Here is a 20097-nt window from a genome sequence, read left to right on the forward strand (position 1 = left end):
GTTTAGGGAGTGGGTCTATAACACACACACCAGGTTTGGGCATGCCACAGCCTGGATGGAGAAGAGAGGAATGTGGGCAGATTTGTTCACTTCTTATTAAGCATTGACATGCTGTGTACATGTTTCTCATACTGTACCTCACTAAGAATGTTGATCTACGGTGCCTTCAGAACTGTTCATACACCTTGACATATTCCACATTTTGTCTTACAGCGTGAATTCAAAATGGATTCAAAAAATAATAATTCTTACCCATTTAGACACTACCCCATAATGACACTGAAAACATGTTTTTTTTAAAATAAATTATCAAATTGTATTTGTCACATACACATGGTTAGCAGATGTTAATGCGAGTGTAGCGAAATGCTTGTGCTCCTAGTTCCGACAATGCAGTAATAACCAACGAGTAATCTAACCTAACAATTCCACAACTACTACCTTACACTTGTGTGTGTATAAGGGGATAAAGAATATATACATAAAGATATATGAATGAGTGATGGAACGGCATAGGCAAGATGGTATCGAGTACAGTATATACATATGAGAGTAATGTAGGATATGTAAACAAAGTGGCCAAGTTTTTAAAGTGGCTAGTGATACATGTATTACATAAAGATGCAGTAGATGATATAGCGTACAGTATATACATATGAGATGAGTAATGTATGTAAACATTATATTAAGTGGCATTGTTTAAAGTGGCTAGTGATACATTTTTATATCAATTTCCATTATTAAAGTGGCTGGAGTTGAGTCAGTATGTTGGCAGCAGCCACTCAATGTTAGTGTTGGCTGTTTAACAGTCTGATGGCCTTGAGATAGAAGCTGTTTTTCAGTCTCTCGGTAGTCATAAAAAAGTCATAAAATGTAGCTAATCTATTTAAAATGAAATAGAGAAATATGAATTTACATAAGTATTCATAACCCTGGCAGTGTTTACAGCTTTGAGTCTTTTTGGGTAAGTCTCTTAAGAGCTTTCCACACCTCGATTGTACAATTCTTCAAGCTTTGTCATGTTGGTTGTTGATCATTGCTAGACAGCCATTTTCAAGTCTTGCCACAGACTTAATATAAGTCAAAACTGTAGCTAGGCCACTCAGGAACATTCAATGTTGTCTTGGTAAGCAACTCTATTATATATTTGGCCTTGTGTTTTAGCTTATTGTCCTGCTGAAAGGTGAATTTGGGATATTTGTATTCTGTACAGGCTTCATCCTTTTCACTCTGTCATTTAGGTTAGTATTGTGGAGTAACTACAATGTTTATCCATCCTCAGTTTTCTCCTATCACAGACATTAAACTAGCTGTTTTAAAGTCACCATTGGCCTCATGGTGAAATCCCTGAGCAGTTTCCTTACTTTCCCGAGTTAGGAAAGACGCCTGTATCGTTGTAGTGACTGGGTGTAATGATATACAATCCAAAGTGTAATTAATAACTTCTCTATGCTCAAAGGGACATTCAGTGTCAGCTTTTTTTTTTACCCCTCTACCAATAAGAGCCTTTTGAGGCATTGGAAAACCTCCATGGTCTTTATGGTTGAATCTGTGTTTAAAATGCACTGCTCAACTGAGGGACCTTACCTTATGTATGTCTGGGATACAGAGATGAGGTAGTCATAAAGAAAATGTTACCATTGTTGTTGCACACAGTGAGTCCATACAACTTATGTGACTTGCTAAGCAAATATATACTCAACTTATTTAGGCTTGCCATAACAAAGGGGTTGAATACTTTTAAAAATGTAAACATTTTTTAAATTAATTTGTAAAAATGTCAAACATGAATGTATTTGTGACATTTATGGGGTATTGTGTGTAGGCCACTTACACACAATCTCAATGTAATTCAATCTCTAACACAACGTGTGGAATGAGTCGAGTGACTTCAGAAGGTTTTCACCCACCCTGGTTGACTGCAAAACCAGCAGGGTATTTAAAACATGATGCAATGTGAAAACAAGTGTTTCTTATTTTTATTTTACTAGGCAAGTCAGTTAAGAACAAATTCTTATTTACAATGACTGCCTAGGAACAGTGGGTTAACTGCCTTGTTCAGGGGCAGATTTTTACGTTGTCAGCTCAGGGACTCGATCTAGCAACCTTTTTGTTTCTGGCCCAATGCTCTAACCACTAGGCTACCTGCTGCCCCGTTGTTATTAAACAGGTTCAGGCAGTCCCTCCCCCATTTTGGTCTGTTTTCTTCTGTTTGGTGCAGTGCATTACGACCCAGGTGTTTGCAGTGCTGTAATCGAAGCCAAGGTAATACATAGGTTTTGGCCTGGTGCCTTGATCTAGAATGTGGATGTTGAATTCACATCGCTCTACTACTATGTGCTGCTAGCAACTAACGTTTCCTGTCTCCAAATTCACAGAATGTGGACATTTCATTCATCACAATACTGTTTATGCTACGAGCAACTGCAATACAGCAGAATTCCGTGTCTCTACCAGTGTTTGAGTATTAGCGTGTGTAGCTACTGGTTAATCTAGTCCTCTGCTGAGATTTGAAGACTGGGACTGATTGTATAACCCTGACTCACTTGTGGACTCTGCTGATCAGCACAGTAGCTGTGACTTTGACTGGCCTTGGAGTCATGTGGGTTTGACTGGGCTGCTGCCACTGGTTCAATGCAGTACACCATAGTTCATATAGAGACGTTGGCATTTCCCCATACACAGGGTGTATGCTGCTGGAAGTGTGTGTGTCGGAGAGCTCATGCAAACATAAAGAACACCTGATGATCTCGTGCTGTGGATTGATGGCAGCATTCGCGCGAAACTGAAAGTGCGAACCACTGCTTTTAACCAGGGCAAGGTGACCGGAAACATGACCGAATACAAACAGTGTAGCTATTCCCTCCGCAAGGCGGAGCATCAGTATAGAGACAAAGTAGAGTCGCATCGGCTCAGACACGAGGTATGTGGCAGGGTCTACAGTCAATCACGGATTACAAAAAGAAAACCAGCCCCATCGCGGACCAGGATGTCTTGCTCCCAGGCAGACTAAATCACTTTTTTGCTCGATATGAGGACAATACAGTGCCACTGACACGGCCCGCTACCAAAACCTGCGGACTCTCCTTCACTGCAGCCGACGTGAGTAAAACATTTAAACGTGTTAACCCTCGCAAGGCTGTAGGCCCAGACGGCATCCCCAGCCGCGTCCTCAGAGAATGCGCAGACCAGCTGGCTGGTGTGTTACGGACATATTCAATCAATCCTTATCCCAGTCTGCTGTTCCCACATGCTTCAAGAGGGCCACCATTGTTCTTGTTCCCAAGAAAGCTAAGGTAACTGAGCTAAACGACTACCGCCTCGTAGCACTCACTTCCGTCATCATGAAGTGCTTTGAGAGACGAGTCAAGGACCATATCACCTCCACCCTACCTGACACCCTAGACCCACTCCAATTTGCTTACCGCCCAAATAGGTCCACAGACGATGCAATCGCAACCACACTGCACACTGCCCTAACCCATCTGGACAAGAGGAATACCTATGTGAGAATGCTGTTCATCGACTACAGCTCAGCATTTAACACCATAGTACCCTTCAAACTCGTCATCAAGCTCGAGACCCTGGGTCTCGACCCTGCCCTGTGCAATTGGGTACTGGACTTCCTGACGGGCCGCCCCCAGGTGGTGAGTGTAAGTAACATCTCCACCCCGCTGATCGTCAACACTGGGGCCCCACAAGGGTACGTTCTGAGCCCTCTCCTGTACTCCCTGTTCACCCAAGACTGCGTGGCCATGCATGCCGCCAACTCAATCATCAAGTTTGCGGATGACACTACAGTGGTAGGCTTGATTACCAACAACGACGAGATGGCCTACAGGGAGGAGGTGAGGCCCCTCGGAATGTGGTGTCAGGAAAATAACCTCACACTCAACGTCAACAAAACAAAGGAGATGATCGTGGACTTCAGGAAACAGCAGAGGGAGTACCCCCCTATCCACATCGACGGGACAGTAGTGGAGAGGGTAGTAAGTTTTAAGTTCCTCGGCATACACATCACGGACAAACTGAATTGGTCCACCCACACAGACAGCGTTGTGAAGAAGGTGCAGCAGCGCCTCTTCAACCTCAGGAGGCTGAAGAAATTTGGCTTGTCACCAAAAGCACTCACAAACATCTACAGATGCACAATCGAGAGCATCCTGTCGGGCTGTATCACCGCCTGGTACGGCAACTGCTCCGCCCACAACCGCAAGGCTCTCCAGAGGGTAGTGAGGTCTGCACAACGCATCACATGGGGCAAACTACCTGCCCTCCAGGACACCTACACCACCCGATGTCACAGGAAGGCCATAAAGATCATCAAGGACAACAACCACCCGAGCCACTGCCTGTTCACCCCGCTATCATCCAGAAGGCGAGGTCAGTTCAGGTGCATCAAAGCTGGGACCGAGAGACTGAAAAACAGCTTCTATCTCAAGGCCATCAGACTGTTAAACAGCCACCACTAACATTGAGTGGCTGCTGCCGACATACTGACTCGACTCCAGTCACTTTAATAATGGAAATTGATGTAAAAAAAATGTATCACTGGGCACTTTAAACAATGCCACTTAATATAATGTTGACACCCTACATTATTCATCTCATATGTATATGTATGCACTGTAATTGATACCATCTACTGCATCTTGCCTATGCCGCTCTGTACCATCACTCATTCATATATCTTTATGTACATATTCTTTATCCCTTTACACTTTTTTCATTTTTTAAAATTGTATAAAACAATTTTTTACCCCCTTTTCTCCCCAATTTTGTAGTATCCAAAATAGTAGTTACTAACAATCTTGTCTCATCGCTACAACTCGTGTACGGGCTCGGGAGAGACGAAGGTTGAATGTCATGCGTCCTCCGATACACAACCCAACCAGCCCAACCAGCCGCACTGCTTCTTAACACAGCGCGCATCCAACCTGGAAGCCAGCCGCACCAATGTGTTGGAGGACACACCGTGCACCTGGCTACCTGGTTAGCGCGCACTGCGCCCGGCCCACCACAGGAGTCGCTAGTGCGCGATGAGACAAGGATATCCCTACCGGCCAAACCCTCCCTAACCCGGACGACGCTAGGCCAATTGTGCGTCGCCCCACGGACCTCCCGGTCACGGCCGGCTGAGTCTCTGGTGGCACAGCTAGCACTACACGTGTGTGTGTGTGTGTGTGTGTGTGTGTGTGTATAAGGTAGTAGTTGTGGAATTGTTAGGTTAGATTACTCGTTGGTTATTACTGCATTGTCGGAACTAGAAGCACAAGCATTTCGCTACACTCGCATTAACATCTGCTAAACCGTGTGTATGTGACAAATAAAATTTGATTTGATTTGCCTAACCTAAAAGTGCACCTAGTTTTGAGGACGTAGGATAGTTTGTCTCTCAGAGAAGTCACATCTCATTGTTCTGCTGCTTCACTAAAGCAACCCTACAGTGGTATGTGGCTTTCATTTCTCTCAGCTCACCTGTTTGTCTCAACATGCTGGAAATTAAGTAATAATCTTCTGTTATTCACTGCGTCTCTCTCAACCTATTCAACAGTGGTTATTCATGATGACCCCCTCTTGAGGTCAGTGTGTTAGGTGATGTTCCTGTTGACCCCGTTGTGACCTTGGTGGTTTCCGCTGGGACTAGACAATCGTAAGCAGAACTGTCAAGTCACACAAAGATGACATCAACATCCCCCTCCCACAGCGACAGCAGCAGCGGCTCGTCCAAACATGGCAGCCATCAGGTGTGTGCGCGTGTCTCTCTGTGTGTGTGCGCGTGTCTCTCTGTGTGTGCGTGCGTGTCTCTCTGTGTGTGTGCGCGCGTGTCTCTCTGTGTGTGTGCGTGTGTCTCTCTGTGTGTGTGCGCGTGTCTCTCTGTGTGTGTGCGCGTGTCTCTCTGTGTGTGTGCGCGTCTCTCTCTCTGTGTGTGTGTGCGCGTCTCTCTCTCTGTGTGTGTGCGCGCGTCTCTCTCTCTGTGTGTGCGCGCGTCTCTGTGTGTGTGTGCGCGAGTGTCTGTGTGCGAGCGTCTCTGTGTGTGCGTGTGCGCGTATCTCTGTGTGTGCGTGTGCGCGTATCTCTGTGTGTGCGTGTGCGCGTATCTCTGTGTGCGCGTATCTCTGTGTGCGCGTATCTCTGTGTGCGCGTATCTCTGTGTGCGCGTATCTCTGTATGTGCGCGTATCTCTGTGTGTGCGCGTATCTCTGTGTGTGCGCGTATCTCTGCGTGTGCGCGTATCTCTGTGTGTGCGTGTGCGCGTATCTCTGTGTGTGTGCGCGTGTCTCTGTGTGTGTGCGCGTGTCTCTCTGTGTGTGTGCGCGTGTCTCTCTGTGTGTGTGCGCGCGTCTCTCTGTGTGTGTGCGCGCGTCTCTCTGTGTGTGTGCGCGCGTCTCTCTGTGTGTGTGCGCGCGTCTCTCTGTGTGTGCGCGCGCCTCTGTGTGTGTGCGCGCCTCTCTGTGTGTGTGCGCGCGCCTCTCTGTGTGTGTGCGCGCGTCTCTCTGCGTGTGCGCGCGCCTGTCTGAATGAACTCCGCTCTGTCTCAAATGTCTTGTGGCAACATTAACATTTTGATGCTTATCTTGACTGACCTAACGTCAGCTGAACTGAAATGAACTGGCTATGGCCTGAATGGAGGGCACCTAGCAGCACTCCTAACCCTCCCTGACTGGGTTAGAGGACACATTAAGGCAGAGATGCAGCCTCTCTTCCTCCATGTGGTTGTGTATGCGTTTAACCTGATGCGTCTCTGTCTACAGGACAGCTGGGAGATCATAGAGGGGCTAAAGGGTAACCCTGGCAACATCCAGGAGCCAGAGAAACAGGAAGGCTTCCTGCTCAAGAGGAGGAAATGGCCCATGAAGGGATGGCACAAGGTGGGTACAGCCTCCCTGACCTCTTTACCTCTTACTGCAGTTAAATTTCAAGTGTCTATCCTTGATTTCTTGCATCCTCTCTCCTCACCTTCTCTACATGCATTGGAGGAGAAGGTCATAGGTTATCTTCAGACCTTCTCCTCTTCTGAACTGAAGGATGTGTGGAGAGGACGTGAGGAATCAAGGAGGCACTTGGCTCTCTTTAACCCCTGAGTTACCTGAAGGGCTGGCACATGGAGATGTGAGAGGTGTTCTACCTGACACGTACATGGCGTTTATCTAAAGCTCTGATAAGACGGTTATGTTAAGTTGGAGGTGAAATTTGAATGGAGCATTTAACTGGATATCTTGTTCATGTAAAAAGCTTTTGTCCACAACTGTAATATCTAAAGTGTGACGTTATTTCCTTGGCCCAAAGCAGATAATTGAAGTTTGAACGTGACAGATGGATGGCTAAAACAGTTGATACTTTCTCTTGCTATCCAGAGATACTTCTTGCTGGAGAAAGGCATTCTGAAGTACTCAAAATGTAGAGCTGATGTAAGTGCCTGTTCAAAAGTATCTGTCAAGCAGATTCACAATTGAGTTAATGTATGTGTCATTGAAGGAGCGAGTATTCCCTCATTTAGTTAGTCTCTCTCACACACACACACACTGACCTTTTGCTTTTGTTTCCAGCTGAGGAAAGGCAAGCTGCATGGCTGCATTGATGTGGGGCTGTCTGTCATGTCAATCAAGAAAAAAACCAAGGCCATCGATCTGGACGCCAACGACAACATTTATCACCTCAAGGTTTCTCTCTCTCTCTCGCTCTCTCTCTCTCGCTCGCTCTCGCTCTCTGTCTGTCTCTCTCTCTCCCTCATCTGTTTAAATGACATCACATCTCGCTGTCCAATAGGTGAAGTCTGAGAAGTCTCAGGAAGTGAAGTCACAGGAGTTGTTTGATGATTGGGTGTCGAAGCTACGACATCACCGTGTCTTCCGTCAGAACGAGATCGCCGTGTACCCCCACGAGAGGCACCTGTTTCACCCCTCCTCACACCTCTCTCCTAACCTCAACGACTCCATGAGACGGGTACGCTTCTCTTTAGACAGGGATATGTGATACATTTTGTGCTTTCCCCCTAATGGTTTGAATTTTGGAGATGGTAAGCTGACCCTAGATCTGCATCTAAGTGCAAACTCTTATGGATGCTTTTTGACTGACCAATCATAATTTCATTATTGTACTGTAAAATGTATTTTATATGAATCACTGTATGTCTATGCATATTCAATTCATTGTCCCTCCCCTGCTCTCTCTCTCTCTCAGCAGCACTCCAGTCTGGCTAAGCAGGCGTCAGTTGTCCAGCAGGCGAAGGTCAGTGCCTGGCTTCACTCCTCAGAAGACATGGACAGGTGCTGCAGAGGTAGGGAGATCAAACATCTCACCTGTCTGAGTCGTCATACCTTTCCTGATGGATCTCACCTTACTTAAGTTCTCTGTATTGACTCGCTCTCACCTTCTCTAATTCACGGCTCTCACCTTCTCTAATTCACGGCTCTCACCTTCTCTAATTCACGGCTCTCACCTTCTCTAATTCACGGCTCTCACCTTCTCTAATTCATGGCTCTCACCTTCTCTAATTCACGGCTCTCACCTTCTCTAATTCACAGCTCTCACCTTCTCTAATTCATGTCCCTCATTGTTCTCTGTCAGACTTGGAGGACTGTGAGTCTTACCTGTTGGAACTCAACCTGCTGCTGAAGAGTATGGAGGTTCTCCACCGCACTTCCTCTGCCCCCGCCATCAGCCTCATGGTAACACAACCTTTGCCCTTTAACCTTGACCCTAACCTTGACCCAGTACACATACTGTACTCAGCCCCTTTAACCTTCACTACACTTACTCAGACCCTGCTATGAGTACAGTAGGTATGCACACCTCTCCTAACCCCTAGACTTGAACCCTAACCTCTCCACTTCCACTGGGACACCAGGCTTCAACGTATGACATTCCCAAGAAGGAGAAGAGGGGTCCCAGGAAGTGGCGTTCAAAAAATTACACCAAAGATGCCCCAGCCACGCTACAGGTACACGCTGTTTTACATTCTCTCAAAGCAACAGCTGCTACCGTTCCATGTTAACTTTTACCTGTGCTAAATCCTACAGACACTTGTTAGTGTTGCATTGACTAAAGACTACTAGAAGAATAGTTCTGTGTGACACCTAATACATCCCCCACCTGTAGTTGTCTTTAACCCTGAGATCTCTCCTTCTACCAGGTTCCTGGCTGTGGCTCACCGCCTGCCTCTCCTCATCTCCATACCTCCCACCCAAACCTCTCTACTGCTGAAGCCAACACCTCCTTCCTGGAAACCCCAGACTCACCTACTGATGCCAACCGCCTCCAGGAAGACTTCTGCAGGCTGGCTAACAACAGTGAGTCCCTGGTGTCAGATCGGTCCACTGGGTCATGTATTTTACAGGCTGGGTATGATGTTTAAAACACACTTTTTTTCCCTCGCTCTGTGTGTGTCTCCCGCGCTCTGTGTGTCTCTAGTTCACTCCACTCTGCGGTCAGCCTATAGTTCTCTATCAGCAGAGAGAGACAGAGTGAGACACACTATTGACCTGAAGGCTCCTCCTCCAGCGCAGGTCATGGGCCTCAAGACCGGCTATGGTTCGGTGAGTTGGGTGTGTTTGAGAGAGGGCGAGTGTGTGGTGCATGTGATGTGTTCCACAATACTGCACATGTCCAGTTTATTTCAGGAGATTGTTTATATACCAAACATGACATTGGGACTGATCTGAACCTCTGCTGCCAATCAACCTCTTCTACCAATCAGGGTCTCCCAGATGGATCCCGCCAACTTGTCCACCAGGCATCCAATGAGTCCATGTCGGAGTTCTTTGATGCTCAGGAGTACCAGCTGACCTCCAGCTCCTCTGAGAATGAGGTGAGCCTTAAGATCAGATTACCCAACCCTAACCATTAGGGAGATAAACAATGATCTGAACAGTCATTCATATATATTTTTCTCTATTTGTCTCCAGGCTTCTGATGATGACTCGTATATCAGTGATGTCAGTGACAGTGTTTCCATGGACACCGGCTACAGCAACGAGGGAGGAAGTGAGAGACATGACTCTGGTATGCCGTGCGGGTGCATGGGCCAGCATATGACTATTTCTATGACAAGCATATCATTTGGACGAGTGAGCAAATGTTTGCTACCTTCATTTTAAGTACCCCCCCCCCCCCCCCCCCAGCAGGCTCAGGAGGAAGTGGTGTTCAGGTGGCCCGCAGGCGGACTACCCTCCCCTCCCCCCAACCCAGCAGCAGCAGTGTCAGTCTATGGAACATCCTCAAGAACAACATTGGGAAGGACCTGTCCAAGGTAGCCATGCCTGTTCATCTCAACGAGCCTCTCAACACACTGCAGAGGCTGTGTGAGGAGGTGGAGTACTCTGAGCTGCTGGATACAGCGAACCACACACAGGACCCGTACCAGAGAATGGTGAGGGTATAGGATGCAGGTACACACACACACACACAATGCCTAGCAACGCATGGTGAGAGAATTTGGACATACTCACACCATGATTCTTATGATGCATTGTGGGAACCCACACACACAACCTCTACCTACACATGGTAAGTAACACAGTCTCTGCCTGTCTCTCTGTGTGTGTGTGTCCTGTGCTGCAGGTGTATGTGGCAACATTTGCAGTGTCTGCATATGCCTCCAGTTACCACCGGGCAGGAAGTAAACCCTTTAACCCCGTCCTGGGAGAGACCTACGAGTGTGACAGACCTGACAAGGGCTTCAGGTTCCTAGCAGAACAGGTAAACAGGAACTAAACCTACAGGAACAAGTTATCACTCACATAAAATAAACCAAGAATCACTGGGCTGATTCATTTAGTGCATTCCAAATGACCCCCTATTCCCATTTAGTGCACTAAATTGAACCAGGGCCCATAGTGCTCTGGTCATAACTAGTGCACTATATAGGGAAAAGGATACCACTTGAAACAACCGTTGCATAGGATGACTGAAGACTCATAACATTGTCAGTCACATGTCACACCAGTTGAACCCCCTGTCTGTCTTAGGTGAGCCATCACCCACCTGTGTCAGCGTGTCACTGTGACTCTCACAACTTCACTTTGTGGCAAGGTGAGCGTCTATGTTTTCAGTAAACATATCACCACCGTTTCCTACTATTTGTCATTGTGAGGGTTATCTGCTCCACTCACCTACTACCCCTGTCTATCTCTCTGTCCCATCTCTCTCAGATGTCCAGTGGAAGAATAAGTTCTGGGGGAAATCCATGGAGATTGTTCCCATGGGAACCACTCATGTGACCCTGCCAGGGTGAGTCTCTTTGATTTGATAGAATGTGTGTGAACGTCAGAGCTGCTTTCATATGAAATAGAGGTGTGTGTGTGTGACAGTTGTTTGTCATCCTCAGGTTTGGGGACCACTATGAGTGGAACAAGGTCACGTCCTGCATCCACAACATCCTGAGTGGCCAGCGCTGGATAGAACACTACGGAGAGATGTCAATCAAAAATACCAGCAGTGACGCCTGCCAGTGTACAGTGACCTTCGTCAAGGTGAGGAGATGGACTATACCATCCCAGTTACACGAAGGGTGTGTCCCAAAAGGCACCCTATGTCTTATACAGAGCACTACTACCCATAGGGACTCTGACCAAAAGTAGTGCACTATATAGGGAATAGGGTGTTATTTATAACAGCCTAACGCAATTCAATGTAAATTGGCCAACACGTATGAACCCCTGGGCCAGCGTTTCCTAAACTCAGTCCTGGGACCAACGGGTGCACCTTTTTGGTTTTTGCCCTAGCACTACACAACTGATTCAAGTGATCAGCTCATCATCAAGCTTTGATAATTTTAATCGGCTGTGTAGATTTAGGGCAAAAACCCAGACACACCCTTTAGGGTCGCCAGGACCGAGTTGGGGAAACACTTGCACTGGGTTTCCGAGGGTATTATCAGGTGTAACAGCGCCATCTGTTGGGGAACAGGAGGAACAACATCCTGGTGACCATTATCCTGGAAACTTTAAAAGTAACTAATGAGTGGTGGATGGATTCATGTATTATTTAGAATTCATCACATGATTGACAGCGTTTTATTGGTTTCCGATTTGTAACATCACATTTTGTATTTGTTTTGCGTCATTAGTTTAATTAGTTTATTATTCATGTTTTGCATATTTAATCCACAGGCAAAATCGTGGAGCTCAACGGTGAACAAGATAGAGGGAGTGGTTACAGACAGTGGGGGGCGTGTCATCCACTCATTCTTTGGCAAATGGCATGAAGGCGTGTACCAAGGAGACACACCCTCTGCCATCTGCATCTGGAGAGCAAGTGAGTGACTGGCTCTTTGGGCTGTCCGTCACAACTTACACACCCACATTCACAAACATAAAGTTGCATTCCACGTAAATATTATAGCTCATGATCTTTACCTTGAAAATAGTTTAAAATAGTATTTTTGTCACGTGTTTGTGTAGACCCCATGCCTGTGGACCAGGACCAGTACTATGGCTTCACTCAGTTTGGTGTGGAGCTGAATGAGCTTGATGCCGCCCTGAAGCCCTTCCTACCCCCCACAGACACACGCTTCCGTCTCGACCAGAGGTAGGACACACCCCGGGATTCTCTCTTCCTCTCTCCGTCTTCTTCCTCCTCTTCCTCCTCTCCGTCTTCTTCCTAGCTCGCCCTAATCCAGTATTCCTTCTTTCTCATACTTCCCTGTATTATATCACCCTTGTCATAGGATCCTTTTCACTCGAGTGTGTCTCTCTCTCTCTGTCTCAGGTGTTTAGAAGAAGGGAACATTGAGGGGGCTGAGGAGCAGAAGCAGAGGATAGAGCTGCTCCAGAGAGAAAGGAGAAAAGTCCTGGAGGAGAACAACATGACGCACAAACCACTCTTCTTCAAGTACGCCTGTGTGTGTGTGTGTGTGTGTGTGTGTGTGTGTGTGTGCCTGCCTTTCTGTCTGATTCCAGCAGACAAGGGAGTTCATTGTTCACACATTTAGCCACGAAGACAGAACAAGGCTGTCTTAATTCTTAACTGCACAGTATCCTTTACAACAACAAATGGTTCCCAACATTTTTCGCCTATCCCTGAGGTACGCCCTCACGTGCATTTTACCAGTAAGCCTATGGTCTCATGAGTCTTCTCACGTACCCCGTGTGGATAGACCAAGTACCCCTGGTTGGAAACCACTGCTCTACAATATAGAAAAGGTCTGATGGAACGGCACCTCTGTCTATATAACTTACCACATTGTCACAGGTCTGTCATGTGAATAACACTCCATTAGCCTCTGGGCTCCATTTTAACAAACCTAATGCAATGGTAAATCGCTTACAAGAACTAAATAACATAATGTAGACCTACCTTTGCTAAATACGTTAACATGAACCCATTTGAAGTCCACGTTGTTCTAAGTCACTGCATAGGGGCTAGGTCTACTGTAAATCACATTCACCCTGACATAGGGGCTAGGTCTACTGTAAATTACATTCACCCTGACATAGGGGCTAGGTCTACTGTAAATCACATTCACCCTGACATAGGGGCTAGGTCTACTGTAAATTACATTCACCCTGACATAGGGGCTAGGTCTACTGTAAATCACATTCACCCTGACATAGGGGCTAGGTCTACTGTAAATTACATTCACCCTGACATAGGGGCTAGGTCTACTGTAAATCACATTCACCCTGACATAGGGGCTAGGTCTACTGTAAATTACATTCACCCTGACATAGGGGCTAGGTCCACTGTAAATCACATTCACCCTGACATAGGGGCTAGGTCTACTGTAAATCACATTCACCCTGACATAGGGGCTAGGTCTACTGTAAATGACATTCACCCTGACATAGGGGCTAGGTCTACTGTAAATGACATTCACCCTGACATAGGGGCTAGGTCTACTGTAAATGACATTCACCCTGACATAGGGGCTAGGTCTACTGTAAATCACATTCACCCTGACATAGGGGCTAGGTCTACTGTAAATCACATTCACTCTGACATAGTGGCTAGGTCTACTGTAAATTACATTCACCCTGACATAGGGGCTAGGTCTACTGTAAATCACATTCACCCTGACATAGGGGCTAGGTCTACTGTAAATCACATTCACCCTGACATAGGGGCTAGGTCTACTGTAAATTACATTCACCCTGACATAGGGGCTAGGTCTACTGTAAATGACATTCACCCTGACATAGGGGCTAGGTCTACTGTAAATGACATTCACCCTGACATAGGGGCTAGGTCTACTGTAAATTACATTCACCCTGACATAGGGGCTAGGTCTACTGTAAATGACATTCACCCTGACATAGGGGCTAGGTCTACTGTAAATTACATTCACCCTGACATAGGGGCTAGGTCTACTGTAAATGACATTCACCCTGACATAGGGGCTAGGTCTACTGTAAATTACATTCACCCTGACATAGGGGCTAGGTCTACTGTAAATCACATTCACCCTGACATAGGGGCTAGGTCTACTGTAAATTACATTCACCCTGACATAGGGGCTAGGTCTACTGTAAATGACATTCACCCTGACATAGGGGCTAGGTCTACTGTAAATTACATTCACCCTGACATAGGGGCTAGGTCTACTGTAAATCACATTCACCCTGACATAGGGGCTAGGTCTACTGTAAATCACATTCACCCTGACATAGGGGCTAGGTCTACTGTAAATTACATTCACCCTGACATAGGGGCTAGGTCTACTGTAAATCACATTCACCCTGACATAGGGGCTAGGTCTACTGTAAATTACATTCACCCTGACATAGGGGCTAGGTCTACTGTAAATCACATTCACCCTGACATAGGGGCTAGGTCTACTGTAAATCACATTCACCCTGACATAGGGGCTAGGTCTACTGTAAATGACATTCACCCTGACATAGGGGCTAGGTCTACTGTAAATCAGATTCACCCTGACATAGGGGCTAGGTCTACTGTAAATCACATTCACCCTGACATAGGGGCTAGGTCTACTGTAAATGACATTCACCCTGACATAGGGGCTAGGTCTACTGTAAATGACATTCACCCTGACATAGGGGCTAGGTCTACTGTAAATGACATTCACCCTGACATAGGGGCTAGGTCTACTGTAAATCACATTCACCCTGACATAGGGGCTAGGTCTACTGTAAATTACATTCACCCTGACATAGGGGCTAGGTCTACTGTAAATTACATTCACCCTGACATAGGGGCTAGGTCTACTGTAAATGACATTCACCCTGACATAGGGGCTAGGTCTACTGTAAATTACATTCACCCTGACATAGGGGCTAGGTCTACTGTAAATGACATTCACCCTGACATAGGGGCTAGGTCTACTGTAAATGACATTCACCCTGACATAGGGGCTAGGTCTACTGTAAATGACATTCACCCTGACATAGGGGCTAGGTCTACTGTAAATTACATTCACCCTGACATAGGGGCTAGGTCTACTGTAAATTACATTCACCCTGACATAGGGGCTAGGTCTACTGTAAATGACATTCACCCTGACATAGGGGCTAGGTCTACTGTAAATGACATTCACCCTGACATAGGGGCTAGGTCTACTGTAAATGACATTCACCCTGACATAGGGGCTAGGTCTACTGTAAATCACATTCACCCTGACATAGGGGCTAGGTCTACTGTAAATTACATTCACCCTGACATAGGGGCTATGTCTACTGTAAATTACATTCACCCTGACATAGGGGCTATGTCTACTGTAAATTACATTCACCCTGACATAGGGGCTAGGTCTACTGTAAATGACATTCACCCTGACATAGGGGCTAGGTCTACTGTAAATTACATTCACCCTGACATAGGGGCTAGGTCTACTGTAAATGACATTCACCCTGACATAGGGGCTAGGTCTACTGTAAATTACATTCACCCTGACATAGGGGCTAGGTCTACTGTAAATGACATTCACCCTGACATAGGGGCTAGGTCTACTGTAAATCACATTCACTCTGACATAGTGGCTAGGTCTACTGTAAATTACATTCACCCTGACATAGGGGCTAGGTCTACTGTAAATCACATTCACCCTGACATAGGGGCTAGGTCTACTGTAAATGACATGATATCTGAGAATGACAATAAGCAAGATTAAATTCATTATTTATAAGGCCTAAAAAGAGAAGGACTAATTTGAATCAAATTCCAAACACAGCCTATTTAAAACAAATTGTTATGTTACACTTGCAGGCACCATCATTTCTCCCGTGGGCATAGAATATGAAAACACTATGGAGACTATGGAGGATTTTACACACATCCAACAACGGCACCTGCATGGCTAAAATAATGTGGGCCTGCCTACAATGCATATATATAGAAAGGGAATGTCAGATCACTGCTCTACTCCTCTCAAACATTATATTTGAATAAAGCTTTGGTCAAACTCTTAGTCAACAGTCTTGTCTACTTCACAGTTGTGTTGGGATGGACAAAAGAAAAGCCTTCATTGAGAGGAGAGATGGCTTGGTTTTTAACGAAATGAAATGGCTGGGGGAAACATTTAGTTTTTTATGGTTCTAATTACAAAGTATAAAGGCACCAACATCACATTAGGCTACTCTTGTTCAAATGGGCAGTGTGTGTCACAGCTGGATATGCTGTATCATAACCAACTGTGTTACCATTAAAACCAGCTTTTGGTTGATCTTAAGTATCCTATCAGCACTGCTTAAAAATAGAAACTTGGATCATGTTTTTAAGGACACACCTCTAATATTTCCACCCCTCTGAGCGCAAGCGTGCTGATGTTAGACAGGTAAATTGCCAAACTTGGCGTTAGAGCTGGGAAATGCCGACACGACATATTTTAAATAACGAAATTGCAAACCCAACGTGTGTTTGACACTAGCACCGCCTTAATTCCAGCCGAACATGGAGCCCCTCAGTGTCTGACTGGTCAAAACAACACCATTAAGTTGTTCTGTGTTGTCATGAGATCTCACTGTTCTACATGAAGGTGTACTGAGGGATTGTGGTGTACACTTACAGCCAGGTTATACAGGATGTTTGGAATATGTGTTAAGTTTTACATATATGTGACTGCTGTTTTTGTTTATTTAACAGGAAATCAAAGGATGACACGTGGCTGAGCTCTAATACATACTGGGAGCAACGGAAGGACCCTGGGTTCAGCTCTAGAGAGGACTTCCCTGTGCTGTGGTGACCCTGTAACCCCACAGGAGTACAGATCTAGGGTCAGATTATCCTTGCCCACAACAGACACAGGATTTTCCAAAACGGGGATCTCCACCTCCACACCAAAATTGCCGTCTGCATCACCACACTTCTTTACAGCTGTGAAGCCTGGGTCACTTAGTCGCCACAACAAGCAGCTCAAGCGATTCCACAGAAGATGCCTGCAGCGCATCCAGGGAATCACCCAGTGCCACCGTGTCCTGTACAGAAATACTTGTTAAGACCAACTGTGAGAGAATGGAGGCCACGGTCACCCAACACCAACTGAGCTGGCTTGGGCATATCATTAGAATATCTTGTGAGTGCTTACCATGGAAGATCCAGTATGGCCAGCTATATCTTGGGAGTGCTTACCATGGAAGATCCAGTATGGCCAGCTATATCTTGGGAGTGCTTACCATGGAAGATCCAGTATGGCCAGCTATATCTTGGGAGTGCTTACTGTGGAAGATCCAGTATGGCCAGCTATATCTTGGGAGTGCTTACTGTGGAAGATCCAGTATGGCCAGCTATATCTTGGGAGTGCTTACCGTGGAAGATCCAGTATGGCCAGCTATTTCTTGTGAGTGCTTGCCGTGGAAGATCCTGTTTGGCCAGCTATATCTTGGCCGGTGGTCTGTAGGCGGGCAGCTAAAAAACGTGGCTGAAGAAGAGCAACATCAAACCCACAGACAGAGAGAATGCTGCTGCCGACCGTTCCACCTGGAGGCAGCTCAGGAGGGTGTACAGAGGAGAGGAGGAGCTACGGAGAGACAGAACCATGCCTGCCCCTGCCAACACAGACATATGCCCCACCTGCAATAAAGTTTGGATCTCCGATTGGACTCTACACTCACTAAAGAATTCACCGTTAACTCAGAGGTGGAAGTCCTCATCGGATACAATGGACTACCTTAAGCCCACAACAAACCTTAACCAATACAGGGGAAACTCACAACTGACCTTAGATCAGCACTCGGAGACATCACTGGAGTCGAAGCTCTGACCCTGTGACTGGGGACTGCTGAGTGTCAGTGTGACCAAGACCAAAAATGAGCTTCCTGTGTCTGTAGGTGGAGCTAAAATAGGTCTCGATCTCTTCATCCTAATACAGAGTTTTCACTTGATTCTTTGTTTAAAAGAAAAGAAAGCATCTTTAAATGTTTTTGTCATGTCTTTAGTCTTTCCAGGGACAGGGTTCTCTTCTTTCAATTGGATCATTTTCTCTATGTATGTTTTATTCTGTCACTGTAGTTCGGATGCAGTCCAGCCACCAAAGTGCCTTTTAATATGGAATGCTGTTCTACTCACAATAACCTGCTGTAGATGATTATGCAAATCCTCACTCACTATTGGTGAGTTGGTGCTTCTGCGAACTTATGTCATTCTTAATGTGGTCTATATAGAAGATCACTGGTGGGGTGTTGAGGTGTGCATCCCAAATGGAAACCTGTTGTCTATATAGTGCTATTTATGGAATAGGGTGCACTTTATATGGAGTAGGGTGTCATGTGGGATACAGTCAAGGGTTGTAACTAGGGGATTTAACTTGTTCTTAATGTCAAGCACTCTACTGTAAGAGTATGATTATGTCCAATAACAAACCAGATTGTTTTAATACTCCTCAACCATTGGCTGACAGTACGTATGAGATAAGGCCTTATGGAACTTCATAACACTGCGTGTTAAAGCCTGTATGTTGCCCGTTTATGATCAGTCATTACTGTAAAATAATGATGTATACCAGTAAAGAATAGGGCCGTACTATCTATGAAGATGAATAATAAACAGTGAGACTGTTATACTGTGTGTGTGTGTGTTGGATTGCAGAGGCTGGTGGGAGGAGCTAAAGGAACGGAGTCAAACCTCTTTTCCATATGTTTGTGTTTGAGACCGTTCTATTGATTCCATTTTAGCCATTGCAATGATCATCCTACAGCTCCTCCTACCAGCCGCCTCTGATTGGGTGTTCGAGGGGGGGGGGGGCGATTCCAGGGGATCATCTTTGCCTTCCAAAGTGTGTTCCATTATAGGGATAAACCATGTGATCAAAAGTCATGAAGTTTTGACTTCAGTTGACTGCAAGTTTCTGCAGTTGCTCTTCAAGTTAATCAGCCAGCGCCTGCATTGTGGGAGTCTGTATTGCCAACCAATCATTAGGGTGTTTTTGTTTGACCCACAAGAACGTGACCAAAGACCTGACTGAAACCAGAACTAACTTTGCCTTGATTCATGTATACAGTAGATTATGTACAAATGTGATATTTGAGGCTCTCACCAGTTGATAGTATAATGTTCGTTCTTTCTTTTTCTTTCTTTCTTTTTTCTTTTTCTTTTTTTTTTACAAATTCAAGGTTAACTTTTTTTTCCCATTTTGCCAATATTGCATTGATGCATCCTTGACTAGCCTACTACTAATGAGGGGTCGCGAGTTCTCACGGGAAAATCTGTTTGAATGGTCGCCCAAAACGGAATTCCAAGTCAGGAACTCAAGCTTCTTTCTAGAGATCTTTCTATGATCACTGATGTCATGATTTTGACCAGTTTTTTTTTCAAGTTCCCAGTTGTCTTGAAAGCACCATGAGGTACACCACATGAGCAAAAGTATGGTGCAGCATGATTATCACTCCAGAGAATGCTTTTTCACTGCTCCAGAGTCCAATGGCGGCGAGCTTTACCCCACTCCAGCCAACGCTTGGCTTTGCGTGAGGTGATCTTAGACTTGTGTGCGGCTGCTCGGCCATGGAAACCCATTTAATGAAGCTCCCAACTAACAGTTACTGTGCTGACGTTGATTCCAGAAGCGGTTTGGAACTCTGTTGTGAGTGTTGCAACTGAGGACAGATGATTTTTATGTGCTTCAGCACTTGGCGGGCCCGTTCTGTGCGCATGTGTGGCCTGCCACTTAGCGGCTGAGCCTTTGTTGCTCCTAGATGTTACCACTTC

General features: G+C 45.9%; 1 protein-coding gene across 12 annotated transcripts in view; it reads left to right on the plus strand.

Annotated features, from left to right (window-relative positions):
- LOC110487969 (oxysterol-binding protein-related protein 3) overlaps positions 1-18953 on the plus strand; it is a 32254-nt gene extending 13301 nt beyond the window's left edge. For 2 of the 12 annotated variants that reach the window (XM_036971032.2, XM_036971033.2), the window contains exons 2-22: positions 5555-5747; positions 6756-6872; positions 7359-7412; positions 7551-7664; positions 7771-7947; positions 8185-8281; positions 8572-8672; positions 8852-8944; positions 9137-9293; positions 9415-9539; positions 9701-9811; positions 9909-10005; positions 10125-10372; positions 10564-10701; positions 10971-11034; positions 11154-11232; positions 11330-11474; positions 12114-12258; positions 12405-12531; positions 12712-12834; positions 17041-18953. In XM_036971032.2, the coding sequence (XP_036826927.2) occupies positions 5682-5747; positions 6756-6872; positions 7359-7412; positions 7551-7664; positions 7771-7947; positions 8185-8281; positions 8572-8672; positions 8852-8944; positions 9137-9293; positions 9415-9539; positions 9701-9811; positions 9909-10005; positions 10125-10372; positions 10564-10701; positions 10971-11034; positions 11154-11232; positions 11330-11474; positions 12114-12258; positions 12405-12531; positions 12712-12834; positions 17041-17140 (2478 nt within the window). In that variant the 5' untranslated portion in view covers positions 5555-5681 and the 3' untranslated portion in view covers positions 17141-18953. Of the gene's footprint in view, positions 1-2221; positions 2266-5554; positions 5748-6755; positions 6873-7358; positions 7413-7550; positions 7665-7770; positions 7948-8184; positions 8282-8571; positions 8673-8851; positions 8945-9136; positions 9294-9414; positions 9540-9700; positions 9812-9908; positions 10006-10124; positions 10373-10563; positions 10702-10970; positions 11035-11153; positions 11233-11329; positions 11475-12113; positions 12259-12404; positions 12532-12711; positions 12835-17040 lie in introns of all 12 variants that reach the window. The other 10 variants (XM_036971035.2, XM_090227586.1, XM_036971036.2 and 7 more) reach the window with 7 other exon arrangements.
- Positions 18954-20097: the final 1144 nt, after the last annotated feature.

Source organism: Oncorhynchus mykiss, chromosome 30, assembly GCF_057628025.1.
Source record: "Oncorhynchus mykiss isolate SJ-2025 chromosome 30, ASM5762802v1, whole genome shotgun sequence".
Lineage (NCBI taxonomy): Eukaryota > Metazoa > Chordata > Actinopteri > Salmoniformes > Salmonidae > Oncorhynchus > Oncorhynchus mykiss.